The sequence below is a fragment of the Myotis daubentonii genome, chromosome 18, assembly GCF_963259705.1.
Source record: "Myotis daubentonii chromosome 18, mMyoDau2.1, whole genome shotgun sequence".
Lineage (NCBI taxonomy): Eukaryota > Metazoa > Chordata > Mammalia > Chiroptera > Vespertilionidae > Myotis > Myotis daubentonii.
Window position 1 is genome coordinate 1,037,797 of NC_081857.1, and position 14,201 is coordinate 1,051,997.

The window sequence follows — 14,201 nt, forward strand, 5'->3', positions numbered from 1 at the left end:
CCCATTCCTTGTCACCCAGAATTGATCAGGCCCAAGGACTGACTCACTCTCCAGTCTCACTGTCTCAGTCACCGACCACAATGTCTGCCTCTTTGTGTGATGTGATTATAACTCCGGGTGATTGTACACTGGTTTTAGCTCATCCTTTTCTGGTAGTGAGGTTTGTTACAGGTTCTGGGATTGGGTGCATCTTTCCACAGGAGGGAGATAGTTTGTAAGAGGACCGGCTGTGTTTTAAACGTTCTCTGCTGGAGATATGCTCATAATATTTTTGTTTTTCATAATATGCTCAGGGTTCTTCCTAGGCTTCTTTTGTATTTATTTATTTTTAATCCTCACCGAGGATGTTTTTCCATTGATTTTTAGTGAGTGGAAGAGAGAGGGAAAGACAGAGAGAAATGTTGATGTGAGAGAGACACATCAATTGGTTGCCTCCTGCACAGGGAGGACCCTGCAACCGAGGTATGTGCCCTTCACTGGAATTGAACCCGGGACCCTTCACTCTGCAGGCTGACGCTCTCTCCACTGAGCCAAACAGGCCAGGGCTCCTAGGCTTCTGAGGACTATTTTACTGAAGTGGTTGTGGTCATCAGCAAGGCTGGTGGCTTCAGTGTAGGAGTCCTGCATTGAGGGAGCTGCAGCTGAGACAGTGGCAGAAGATCAAAAAACTACTAGACTTAATAAATGAATTTGGCAATGTAGCAGGATACAAAATTAACGCCAAGAAATCTATGGCATTTCTATACACCAATAGTGAACTTACAGAAAGAGAAACTAAAAAAGCAATCCCATTTACCATCGCACCAAAAAAAATTAAGATACCTAGGAATAAACTTAACTAAAGAGGTAAAAGACCTCTACTCAGAAAACTACAGGACGTTGAAAAAAGAGATGGAGGAAGACATAAACAGATGGAAGAACATACCATGTTCTTGGATTGGTAGAATCAACATCATTAAAATGTCCATACTCATCGCTTCTCGGCCTTTTGGCTAAGATCAAGTGTAGTATCTGTTCTTATCAGTTTAAAATGTCCGTACTACCCAAAGCAATCTATAAATTCAATGCACTTCCCATTAAAATACCAATGGCATATTTCACAGATCTAGAACTAACTCTCCAAAAATTCATCTGGAATAAAAAAAGACCCCGAATAGCTGCAGCGATCCTGAGAAAGAACAAAGTAGGTGGGATCTCAATACCAGATATCAAGCTGTATTACAAAGCCACTGTTCTCAAAACTGCCTCGTATTGGCACAAGAACAGACATAGGTCAATGGAATAGAATGGAGAGCCCAGAAATCAGCCCCAACCAATACGCTCAATTAATATTTGACAAAGGAGGCAAGAACATACAATGGAGTCAAGATAGTCTCTTCAATAAATGGTGTTGGGAAAATTGGACAGATATATGCAAGAAAATGAAACTAGACCACCAACTTACACTATACACAAAAATAAACTCAAAGTGGATAAAGGACTTAAATATACGACGAGAAACCATAAAAATACTAGAAGAATCCAAAGGCAACAAAATCTCAGACATATGCCGGAGCAATTTCTTCACCGATACAGATCCTAAGGCATTGGAAACTAAAGAGAAAATAAATAAATGGGACTACATCAAAATAAAAAGTTTCTGCACAGCAAAAGAAACCATCAACAAAACAACAAGAAAGCCCACTACATGGGAGAACATATTTGCCAATGCTATCACTGATACGGGTTTAACCTCCAACATTTATAGGGAACTCATACAACTCAACAAAAGGAAGATAAACAATCCAATCAAAAAATGGGCAAAGGACCTAAATAGGCACCTTTTAAAAGAGGACATTCAGAAAGCCAAGAGACATATGAAATCATGCTCAAAGTCGCTAATCATCCGAGAGATGCAAATCAAAACAACAATGAGGTACCATCTCACACCTGTCAGAATGGCTATCATCAACAAATCCACAAACGACAAGTGCTGGAGAGGATGTGGTGAAAAAGGAATACTTGTGCACTGCTGGGGGGAATGCAGACTGGTGCAGCCACTGTGGAGAACAGTATGGAGTTTCCTCAAAAAACTAAAAATGGAACTCCCATTTGACCCAGTGATCCCACTTCTAGGAATATATCCCAAGAAACCAGAAACACCAATCAGAAAGGATATATGCACCCTTCATAGCAGCACAATTCACCATAGCTAAGATCTGGAAACAGCCTAAATGCCCATCTGTAGATGAATGGATTAAAAAACTGGTACATCTACATGATGGAATATTATGCTGCTGTAAAAAAGAAGGAACTCTTAACCATTTGCAACGGCATGGATGGAACTGGAGAGCATTATGCTAAGTGAAATAAGCCAGTCAATGAAGGAAAAATACCACATGATCTCACTCATTCATGGATAATAGAGACCATTATAAACTTTTGAACAATAATAGATACAGAGGCAGAGCTGCCTCGAACAGACTGTCAAACTACAGCAGGAAGGCCGGGGAGGGTGGGGGGGGCAGGAGGGGGAGGGTAAGAGATCAACCGAAGGACTTGTATGCATGCATATAAGCATAACCAATGGACATAAGACACTGGGGCTAGGTAGGGGAGGCCAGGGGATTGTCAAGGGCTGGGGGAAAAAAAGGAGACATATGTAATACTCTTTGTAATACTTTAAGCAATAAAAAAAATAATAATAATAATGCCTCTCCCAGATTTGATGGGATTTCAAGAAACTAGACTCTGGATGTTGACTTACAGGAACAGGGATGAGAAACACGATCAATTTAATAGCAACAGCCTCTCGGAGAGCGATGTGCATTGGCCAGATGGCAGCGAGGCGAGGCTTATTTGGCCTGAAATGAATCAGTCCCAGCAACGTGATATTTGCATGTTGTGGCTCGCCTCCAATTTATTTTTCACACATCAGCAAGAAAAAATTTTCTAAAAAATGTTTTTGAATCATGTCAGGCTTAGGCTCTTCTATTTTTACTGTTCTATTACTATTATTTGCCTTTCCTCTTAGATTGAAATTCAGGCCTCCACTGCTGCCTAAATGCCCCGCCTAATCTGCCCCCCTGACGCCTCTGCCTGAGCCCCCCTTGCTCTCTGCTCCCTCCTCACAGGCCCTCAGGCCCCGGGCACAGCCCCTGCGGGTTTCATTCCCAGCCTGTGCCATGCGTGGTTAGTTTCCTCACAAAAGTGTCATCTCCATGTGCTTTGCTTACTGCCATATCTGCAGTAGCTTCTATTTCTAGATCTATTGCTAATTTTTAGTTTCACAGCACTGTCCTTCATAGTTCTTATCATACTGGTTGTTTCTTTCATAGTTTTTATTATATAACTAGAGGCCCAGTGCACGAAATTTGTGCATGGGGGCGGGGGAGAGAGTGTCCCTCAGTCCGACCTGCACCCTCTCCAATCTGGGACCCCTTGGGGGATGTCCAACTGCCGGTTTAGGCCCGATCCCAGTAGAATCAGGCCTGAACCGGCAGTTGGACATCCCTCTCACAATCTGGGACTGCTGGCTCCTAACTGCTCGCCTGCCTGATTGCCCCTAATTGCTTCTGCCTGCCAGCCCGATCCCCCCCTAACTACTCTCCCCTGCCAGCCTGATTGACGCCTAACTGCTCCCCTACCATCCCGATCGCCCCCAGCTGCCCTCCCCTGTTGGCCTGTTCGCCCCCAACTGCCTTTCCCTGCCACCATCTTGTGACAACGTGAGGGTGGCCATCTTATGATGATGTCATGCAGCACCATCTAGTCTTTTATTATATAGGATTTGTAATTATTTTGTTTGCTTAATTCTTATAAATTTGTCTCTTATTAGACTGTAGAGTGGGGAGTGCGTCTATCTTATTTACACTCATACGCTCTGGCACTTAGGAAATCTTTATTTACTAAATGAGTAAATAAATGGATGTTTGCATGCAGTGTCCTTTCAGAAAGAACTGTTCATTCCTCCTACCTTCTAATTAATCTCCGGTTACACATTAGAAATTGGGGAATGCTATTAATAGCCTCTCCCCTCAAGGGTGGAGGAGTCTAAGGAGTAAGACGAGTGTTACTATGCACTGTGATAACTTTAATAGAGAGGAGACCCCAGGGGAGAGGCCAGCTGAAGGAGTGGGGGAGCTCGAGGGAAGGATGAGTTGAAAGGTCATGACAAGGAGGTCGAGGAGGGCATTCCAGTAGAGAAGTGACCTTAGCCACAGCGCCAGTCGCTGGAGTGATGACTAGGGCTGCTGCTGGAGAGCAGAGCCTGTGGGGGAGAAAGCGCGGAGTGGCCTTGGTCCGCACGCTGGGACTTGGTCCTGTGGCCGTGGGGGTAGCAGAGCAGCTGGCCGAGACAGGAGGTATTTGTTCAGACTGTAGAGACTGGGTGGTCCATGTAGAATTCCAGAAAGCATGTTTAACTTGAAAAGGATGGTGACACTAGTTTGACTTTAAAATAGAATTTATTGAAAAAGAACTTTACAAACAATTCTTTAAAAGATAGAAAGAGGTGGCTAGTAACACCCTTCCATTGCTTAGTTTCTGTGGGGATTGATATACTCACGGTTTTTCATAGTGAAGATGGTGTGGGAATCTGGATGAGACTAGGTAAATTCATTGAGAACGGCAGGTGAGAACTGAGGGAGACTGGAAAGGGTAAATTAGCATGACGAACAGATAGCAATAAAAGGAGTGATTAGGAAAAGCAGACACGGTGCCAAGCAGCAGGTGTGCGGGGGCATGGAGCTGTGAGTGAACTGTGCTCTGGACGCAGGTGCTCCAGCATGTTGGGAGCTGCAGAGCCAGCTCAGACGTTACCTTGGTGGTGGCTGGTGGGCGGCTGTGATGGGCTTTCGTGGTTGTCTCCTCAGGGGTCTCTCTTTTTGGCTTGTCGGCCCTGTTGCTCCCTGGGAACTTTGAGTCTCATCTGGAACTGGTGAAGTCCTTGAGTCTGGGGCCGGTGCTGATCCATTCAGCCAAGTTTGCTCTCGCCTTCCCTCTCATGTATCACACCTGGAACGGGATCCGACACTTGGTAAGTTCATTGAGATTCGGGCGTTTCCGGGATGAAGGGAGTGGAGAGGCTGGGAAGGCTCTCTCCTTCGTTGTCTGGGTTCAGTGCTGTTCTGAGAGTTACTTGTGCTGGGCCTTTGCTCAGGGGGTTCCTGGGCAGCTCTGCTGGGGACAGAGCTGAGCAGTGCTGGGCCTGACAGTTTTCAGAGGGTTGTTACTACAAGAGACCCCTGAAGCCAGGCCATCCATCTGGCTTGGAAGACATATTTCCTAGACCAGTGGTTCTCAACCTTCTGGCCCTTTAAATACAGTTCCTCATGTTGTGACCCAACCATAAAATTATTTTCGTTGCTACTTCATAACTGTAATGTTGCTACTGTTATGAATTGTCATGTAAATATCTGATATGCAGGATGGTCTTAGGCGACCCCTGTGAAAGGGTCGATCGACTGCCAAAGGGGTCGCGACCCACACGTTGAGAACCGCTGCTCTAGACAAAGGCGTGGTGCCTCCTGGCTCAGGCACTGTTGCAGGCCTGGGGATTCCATTGTGAGCCAGAGGAACGCGGTTGCTGCTTTCAGTCTGACATTCCTGTCAGCCCAGAGTGAGGTGTGGCTGGTGTCAAAATACACTGACTTTTGTATCTTTTTGTTGTTGTTCATCCTCACCCGAGGATATTTTCTATTGATTCTTAGAGACAGTGGAAGGGAGGTGGAAAGACAGAGATACATTGATGTGAGGGAGACACCGATTGGTTGCCTCCTGCACTCGACCCTAACCACGGCCAGGGATTGAGCCTGCAACTGAAGTACGTGCCCTTGACCAGAATCAAATCTGGGACCTTCAGTCCACGGGCCGACGCTCTATCCACTGAGCCAAAATGGCCAGGGCTGACTTTTGCTATCTTGACATTGAATTTTATTACCTGTTTTTGGTCTTTGTTTATTTTTAACTACTGGAGAAAACAAGGCCATTGTTAACAGAAACTGGGTGCCTAGGATGCCAGGGTTTTTTAAATTTTATTTATTTTTTGGTTAATTCTCACCCAAGGATATTTTTCCACTGATTTTTAGGGAGAGTAGAAGAGAGAGGAAAAGACAGAAACATCGATGTGAGAGAAGCACATCGATTGGTTGCCTCTTGCATGGGAGGGTGGGGAAGGGCGGGGGGACTCAGGTTGGAAGGAACCTGCCACCAAGATACGTGCTCTTGACCGGAATCACACCTGGGACCCTGTGGTCTGCAGGCCGACGCGCTGTCCACTGAGCCCAACCGGCTAGGGTGGGTCCCAGATTTCAATATTGGGTTTAGGAATGTTTTGATGGCCTGAGAACCTTGGGGTCAGTTTAGACTCATGTGTCTTCTTTAAGAAGATCACTCCCTCCAGCACCTTTGAGATTTCAAATTCTGTGTCTCCCCTCCCCTAGTCTGGCTTCCTTTCCCAGGAAGACAGATGCAGTCCAGTCTGGTTTCCCATTACTTCCCAGCCGGCGCCATCTGTCACATGGATGCTTTCGCCTGAATTGACCTTTTATAGCTTCCATGTCAGAGCCTAGAGACAAGCACTCCGTGTGTTTCAGTCGTGCCCAATAGACAGTTTAAAAGAATAGAAAAGTGGGAGACAAATGACTGTAAACGGCAGTGCGTCTGGCAGCTGTTCTGGGACAGCGCTCAGTATCATCAGTGATGGCTGCGCCTCCCTGGACTTCCCCAGAGCAGGGTCCTCAGGAGCACTGCCCAGCTTCCTCGGGCACGGCCGCCAGGCGGGCCTTGCATCTGTGGGCTTTCCTCTCAGTCTGGGGGGGGGGGGGGGGGTGGTTAGAGAATCTCAGAACTAAGGTGTGGGTTTTTGTTTTTGTTTTTAAATCCTGGCTGATTCTGGTTTTCTTTTGGAGGGAGGGAGGGAGGAGAAAGAAGGAACGAGAAACATTGATGTGAGAGAGAAACATTGAACCCGCGACCTTTTCTTGGTGGCAGGACGCCGCCGAGCCACCGAGCCAGAGTGTGCGGCTTTCCTTCGCCCGTACATCTGCCGTCACGTTTCTCTTAGCAAGTGCGGCTCTGAGTGTGGGCCGGCGTCTGTTCTGCGCAGCCGGGACTCTTGCCCCGAGCTGATGCCTGGTGCTCCAGAGAGCACCTTCCCGCCCGCCCAGCAGGGCTCACACTGAGACCGGCCTGATGAATCTGACCTGGGAGAAGCTGTTTGGGGCTGACGGGGGGCATCCTTTTGATTTTCTCGGAAGTGCTGCTAATTTAGTCACTTTTACTTGTACATTCAGAGTGTGGGCGGGGGTGTGGGGGGCAGTCATGTGGGAAAGTGTGGAATCTGAAGACCTTCCTTTCACCATAAGGGATCCATCCTTCAGCAGCTCCGAGCACAGTGTGTCCATTCCCTGGGGCACGAGAGAGTCTGAGTCAGTGTTTTAAATTGTGGTTTTGACCCAAAGGGTAGAAAACCAATGAGTGGGCTGCTACCAACAAGAAAGGAAAGTTAGGTGGATTATTGCACATAGAAGGCAGCACGTGGTGATTATAAGTGTTGTTTTTATTTCATGAGCTTCTTCTGTGCAAATGTTAATAAAATTCAGTTGAGTACATTCAGAGACCTGGTTGGCTCTATTAAGGCCTTCCTGAGCGGGCAGCATCCCCTCCAGCAGCTGGGAGGAGTCTCCAGGGGTTGTGTCAAGGGCAAGGTTTTTATAGGAAGAACAGTCCGGCAAGGGAGGTGTTGACAAAAGAAAAGAAAGGGTTGTTTTTGGGTCGGGGCAGGCCTTCCCTGGGGAGAGGAGGAGGTTTTATCCTGCAGATTGTCTCTCTTCTGTGGGGGATGGAGAGGCCCAGGTGCCAGGTGGCCTTCCTGGTGCTGACCAGCGAGTTCCAGGTGGTTGGCTGAGAGGGTGTGTCTGGGAGTCTGGCTTCTCCTTTAACATAAGTGGGTACTAATTAAAAATACATTTCTTGCCCTGGCCAGTGTCGCTCAGTGGGTTGGGCATTGTCCCAGGCACCAGAAGGTTGCCAGTTTGATTCCGGGTCAGGCCACACGCTCAGGTTTCAGGTTCAGTCCTCGGTAGTGATGGGCAGGAGCCAGCTGGTCAATGTGGATCTTACACTCTCATTGCTGTTTCTGTCCCTCCCTCTCCCTTTCTCTCTAAAAACCAGTACAGATATTTAAAATACATATAAATATTTTGTCTTAGTGGGGGGTAACAGTCAAGACAAAATTGAGAAATAGTGTTCTAGATTCCAAAGTGTCTTTTCTAGATGCTAGTTAGGCCTCAGGGCCGATAGCCCTTCTCCAGAGGGCTCTGTGTGACTGTATCTGGGAGATCGTGCCTGTGAAATCCCCTTTGGGAGACTCACAGTGCACATCCATGAATTGTTGGGAAGTCTTGCAGTTAAATGTTTACCAAGTTTATCTGACCACACCCCTCGCCCCAGCCCTTTGAGCATTCTGAGGAGAGTCGGGGTGTGTGTGTGTGTGTGTGTGTGTGTGTGTGTGTGTGTGTCCGTCCCGTAACCCTTTCACCATTCTGAGGAGAGTTTTTGTAAGAACGCACTTTGGGGAACGTTGCTTTTGTCCTGTCCTCACGGGAAAGCTTTGTTGATTCCGTCTGGAAACTTTTGCCCACAGGGCGCGGGTGCCTTTGCTGGGCTGGGCTGCATGGGTGGGCACCCGTGGCGGCGGTGTGGAGAGGGCAGGGCTTTCCCTGGAAGCCAGCTGGAGGCTGCTGCCCGCCAGGTGCAGTTTCCCTCTGAGAAGGGGGGACCAGGGTCCTGATTGCTGAAATGCTTTCTTTTTCCTTTTTCTGCAGATGTGGGACCTGGGAAAAGGCCTGAAGGTCCCGCAGCTGTACCAGTCCGGGGTGGCTGTCCTGCTCCTCAGCGTGCTGTCCTCGGTGGGGCTGGCCGCCATGTGAAGAGCTCCGCCCCAGCTCCTCCTCCCCCAGATGATTAGTTCCCTGATTTCCTCAGCTCTCGCCTGTTCAGACCTGTGTGCTTGCACTGTCCCTGGAGCTCAGCTGTGAGAAGGGTCCCAGGGCCCCCTTGTTTCTAAAGATGGGGTGTTGCAGCAGCTCCCTCTTCCTGCCCCCGCTTGCAGCCTGCTCGGGGCCTAGGAGCCCTTATTCTCTCCATATTGGGCCTTGATTTGTGCTGAGGGTCAGCTCTTGGCTCCTCTTCCTGAGACGGTGGAAACAAAGCCAGCTCTGTGGCCTCTCCCATGCCGACCGGGAGTGGGGCTCTGGGTGCCACTGCCTGTGGGTTGTGGCTTAAAGAATAGTTCTGTTCACTGGTCAGACCCAGGGTCCTTAGCGCCCACATGGTGGGGGGTTAGCCTGTACTGGCCAGAGGGAGAGACAGAGGGTGAGTTGGCTTTTGAAGCAGGTGCTTTGGGGAGAAGATATATAGATTTTGATACAAGAGAAAAATCCAGAAAAGTATTGCTGAACCTGTTAAGGGTTATTTCTTTTCCTTGCAATTCCAGAAAAACAAGCCTCTAATTGTCATGTTTTCTAATCGACATTCATGTGACATCTTTTTCTGAAATTAATTAAAATACTAATTTTGTCTTTGGCTCTTCCTTGAAATCTAGAGAAACCAAGAGACTGGCAGTGAGGAGGAGCCAGTTCCCCCCTTCCCTCTGGCCGCAGGCAGTTCCGTCCCCGAATCTGACCTCTCAGGAGAGAAACGGTCTGTTTTGCAGCTGGGAAGGTTTTCAGGGACTCGTACAAGCAGCAGAGACGTCCTGCCACGCAGGCGCCTCCGAGAAGGAAGGAGTGTTGGGAGGACCCACTCCCTCCTGCTCGATGACGCCAGCTTGGGTCCGCAGCTCCTCTGCCAGGGGTGGGACCTGCTGGGACGCTGGGTATTGGACGGAGAAGACATGAGAAGTCGTGGGCATAGAAGAGAGCCTTTATTGTAGCCCGAGTAGCTGTGGCTAACAAGTTCTTCAAAGCAGTCCCAGAGGCAGGCAGCCGCACCCGGCTGGTGGACAATGCATCCTTCCCACAAAGCAGCCTCCCGCGTAGGAGCTAGTGCCTGAGCCAGCGCCCGGGGCTCCCAGCACACCTGTTCTGCCAGCAGCCATTAGAGCCAGCCACCTGCTGGTCAGTAACATGGCTTAAGGCAACTTAGACCAAAGAGGCTGCTCCAGATCCTGGCCTCATCTCTAGACGAGCACGCTGCGCAGTGCACAGTGAGAGTGTCCTTGGGGTGCTCAGGAGGAAAGTCCGGGTGTGGGAGTGGGTGCTGTGATTCTGACCGACTTCTGGCCATTTCTGGGGTGTAACCAACTTGGTCCTTGTACAAATGTGTCCCCCAAGCCTTTGTCATGTTTCCCCTTCCCCAACCCTTCTGGTTCTTGGTGATAAGAGGCAGGAGGGAAAAATCAAAATCAGTACAAGAGTCAGCAGTGGTGATTATTTTCCAAATTCACCTTTATTCCTGTCACTTCCCCGACGGGCTCTTCACTCCTCTCTAGGCAGGCTTCTTCAGTGGGGCCCGCGGAGTCCCAGGTTTGCGTTCCTGGCCCGGCTCGAGTAGGACCCACCCTGGGCCTACGTGCATGGGCTCCCGGGTGGGCACTTGGGGGTGCTGGCTGGGCTGAGGGGACCTGGAGTGTGACCCGCCGAGGGGTGTGCACTTGGGGGTTGATCTGGGGAACTGAGGTCTGTGGCTGGGGACCTTGGGATGATGGCTGGACTTGGTGCTTGCTGGACAGAGTTCGGGGCTTTCTTCGGACTGGCTGGGTCCTGGGGCTGTCGGGTGGAACAGAAGAGAGCCTGGTCAGGCCTAGTCATTCCCGATTCAGAGGACTCTAAGTGTCTCTCCCCACACCATGGGCCAAAGGTCGTGTTCCAAACAAGAAGAGTTAGAGCTGAGGCACTGACCCTGGTGAGGTCAGATGGCCTTGTGCTTGGGGGCAGATGTCCTTAGCTCAGCCCTTAAGCACCCAGGTGCTGAGGGACTACACCGCAAGACAGATGGTTAGAGGTCCCTCTGCTGGAGTAGCAGAGGCATAACATCGGGTTGAAATGGAGACGCTGGGATTGGAGGTTAGGTGGGATGAGTAGGTACCTTGCCCAAGATTTCTGGACGAAGCCCATTGGAGGCCTTGAGTAAGTCAGGATTTTTCTGGATCCATTTGGTGAGGGAGGCAGCGCCAGCAGCTGTACGGGACGTCAGGGTCACCCGAGCAGGGGGTATCTTCAGAGGCATCTCCCAGGTGCCCATGAAGGCACCCCAAGGACTTGCCTAAAAGGAAGAAGCAGGACTTCTCACTCCTGGCAGTGGCAGACCCTGGCAAGACCCTGTATCCATCTGGCTTCCATCCTTTTCCTTTGGGACTGGGTGGCAATGAAACGACTGGAAGTGAGCCCCTCCCCCCACTCAGGGACCCTGTTCCGTGGCCTGACCTCTGCTGGCTTCACTTCTGTCCTCGGGCTGTTTGGCAGCGTGCCCACCGCAGAAGCATCACCGCCGTGGGCATCCGTTTTACACGGGTCACCCATCGTGCAGGGACCTGGTGCTAATACCCTGCCCTGTGGGTAGGCTGGCTGGCAGCTTGGGGGCACTCGAGTTCCAGTGTGAATGAGAGCGGACTTAGCTTCCCAGGCAGCAGGAGACCGCACCTTCCCCAGTGCTCCAGTTGTTGGTAAGAATGGAGGCGAGTGTCTCACCTTGGAACGGGGCACTGAAGGCAGCAGATGGCCACGGTCGTTGGCGATAATCTGAGTGTAGCCTTCGTGGGAAGGAATGCTCTGGGGGAAAGTGGAAGAGAAGCGCTGGGAGAGTGGAGGGAGTATCAGGGCTTGAGTGAGGGCTGAGGGAGTGGAGGATGTGGGGAGAAGGCTGGTGGCAGTGAGCGATGTAGAAACACGTGGATACCTCTTTCGTTGGCTTGGCGAGACACCAGTTCTGCAGATACTTGGGTGAGAATGCTTTTTCGTACTGTGGAGAGAAAGGGGGAAGCCCTCTGAGCTCCAAGCCCCGCCCGGAGATGACAGCCACAGAGTTCGCTGGATTCGAGGATCAAAGGCCTGCACTGCCTGGGAGGGCAGTAAGATGGTGTAGTTTGGACTAAATGTGTGTTGGCCTAATGGAGCCTCTAGCCCAGTGGTTCTCAACCTTCCTAATGCCGTGACCCTTTACTGCAGTTCCTCATGTTGTGGTGACCCCCAACCATAAAATTATTTTCGTGGCTACTTCATAACTGTAATTTTGCTACTGTTATGAATCGTCATGTAAATATCTGATATGCAGGTTGTCTTTTCATTGTTACAAATTGAACATAATGAAAGCATAGTGATTAATCACAAAAGCAATATGTAAGTATATATGTGTTTCCAATGGGCTTAAGCGACCCCTGTGGACCCCTGTGAAAGGGTCGGTCGACCCCCAAAGGGGTCGCGACCCACAGGTTGAGAACCGCTGCTCTAGTCACACGTGGCAGCTACTGAGCACTTGAAATGTGACCGTCCACACAGGTGCTTGTAAACAAAAAATTCGCGGGATTTGAAGGACTTGGTACAAAAAAGGGAACGTAAAACATTTGACTGTAACTTCTAAAATATTGATGACTAAATGTTGAAATAATATTTTGGATTTATTGGGCTAAAAGATTATTAAAATTAACCATTTTAAAACTTGTATGTAGCTGCTAGGAAGTTAAACTTGCGTTTGTGATTCGCACTATCTTTTTGTTGGGCCACGCGTGTCTAGACCGGCAGTCAGCAAACACCGTGAGCCAGACCTGCCCGGACTGCTTGAGAGAGTGGAGAACGGTTTTTATAGATGAACATTTGCAGTTGATTTGAGAAAAGGGAACACTAAGTTTGTATCCCAATCAAGCAAAATGTTTCTCCCAAAAGAACCCATTCTTTTCATTAGCGTTATAAACAATGGCACTCAGTTGTTACACTCTGAATTTTGTGTTTTCTGTTGTTATGTAATTGTACTTTCTCATTTTGCCACTTGGCCCACAAACTAAACTAAACTAAAATATTTAGTTTCTGGCCCTTTACAGAAAATTTGCTGACCGCTGGTTTAGACCTTACAAGTAACCCAGAGATGCCCTTTGCTGGTCCATGGGCCCTCCCTACCCTGAGGAGCTGGGAAATTCTCCCTCACCCCCTCTCAGCCAGCCCTCCGTTCAGTGACCAGAATCCTAGGGGAGGTGTCAGTCCAAAGGTAGAATTTTGAAGGCAAAATTAAAAACGTTAAAGAGATGGAAAAAGAGAACTTACCTGGTTGGCACTGTAGTTAGTGGCCATGATCCTGTGACTTCCTGCTGTTTACATTGGTTGCCTGGCAACTGCAGAAGGCTGGCCTTGGAGACAACCTCTCAGTTAGCAGGCAGGCACCTTGGGCTCCTTACTCACTTCCTCGGATGACACTACCCTGACCTTTTTCCCCTAGAAGCTAAGAGTATGTAAATGTGCGAAAATTAGCTGAATAGCAACCCTTTTTTTCTTTTTAAATATTTTTATTGATTTCAGAGAGGAAGAGAGATAGAAACATCAACGATGAGAGAATCATTGATTGGCTGCCTCCTGCACACCCCACACTGGGATCGAACCGTGACCTCCTGGTTCCTAGGTCAATGCTCAACTGCTGAGCCACGCCAGATGGGCAGCAACCCTTTTCTTCTAGCATAACTGACCCCGCTTTTATCAGCTTCCAGGTGGTCTTTGACTGGAGTGACAAGCCAGGGTCCCCCAGAGGTGTGTTCTTGGGCAGTGTGGCGCAGGGTAGCACGGACTTGAGAGCCAGACCTGGGATCATAGGAGCTGGGTGGCACTGGGCACTAGACTCGCGTGGGGATGGCAGAGCCCTGCTTCCCAGGGTGAAAGGCAAAGTGAGTACAGAACCAGATAACACCATGGCACAGTCGGTAGGCAGCACTGCTGAGGCCTGTTTGTAGGGGCCACTGCTTTATCTTCCCAGACACGATAACAAAGGAAGAATATTTTTAAAAGCAGCTGACTCAGATTTGTCCCTGGAAAGAAAAGCATATCTTGGCCGTGGTCCTCACTCCTTGTCCTCCTTCATTCCCTGGAGCCCCAGGTGTGCTGTGGGCTGGCTGAGGCAGGTGAGGAGCTGGTGCTGGACATGGAACAGGACGATGACAGAACCTAGTGCAGGCAATCCTGTACAGCACACTGACCTGCTTTGTTTCCTGGGAGGATCTAAGCCTCCCTCTATTGGAA

At 49.3% G+C, this 14,201-nt stretch overlaps 2 protein-coding genes and 1 pseudogene across 2 annotated transcripts in view; 2 read left to right on the plus strand and 1 right to left on the minus strand.

Annotated features, from left to right (window-relative positions):
• Positions 1–9,567, plus strand: part of SDHC (succinate dehydrogenase complex subunit C) — a 31,010-nt gene extending 21,443 nt beyond the window's left edge. The window contains exons 5-6 of the mRNA XM_059674223.1: positions 4,854–5,017; positions 8,808–9,567. Coding sequence (XP_059530206.1) covers positions 4,854–5,017; positions 8,808–8,912 — 269 coding nt within the window. The 3' untranslated portion in view covers positions 8,913–9,567. The remainder of the gene's footprint in view (positions 1–4,853; positions 5,018–8,807) is intronic.
• LOC132221474 (U2 spliceosomal RNA) lies at positions 973–1,120 on the plus strand (annotated as a pseudogene).
• Positions 9,568–10,550: 983 nt separating the features above from the next.
• On the minus strand, positions 10,551–13,265 carry CFAP126 (cilia and flagella associated protein 126). Its single transcript, XM_059673943.1, has 4 exons — positions 13,239–13,265; positions 11,673–12,041; positions 11,071–11,247; positions 10,551–10,751 (listed from the first exon to the last, which is right to left on the minus strand). Exons 1-4 carry the CDS (start codon positions 13,263–13,265, stop codon positions 10,551–10,553), a joined length of 774 nt encoding a protein of 257 aa, XP_059529926.1.
• Positions 13,266–14,201: the final 936 nt, after the last annotated feature.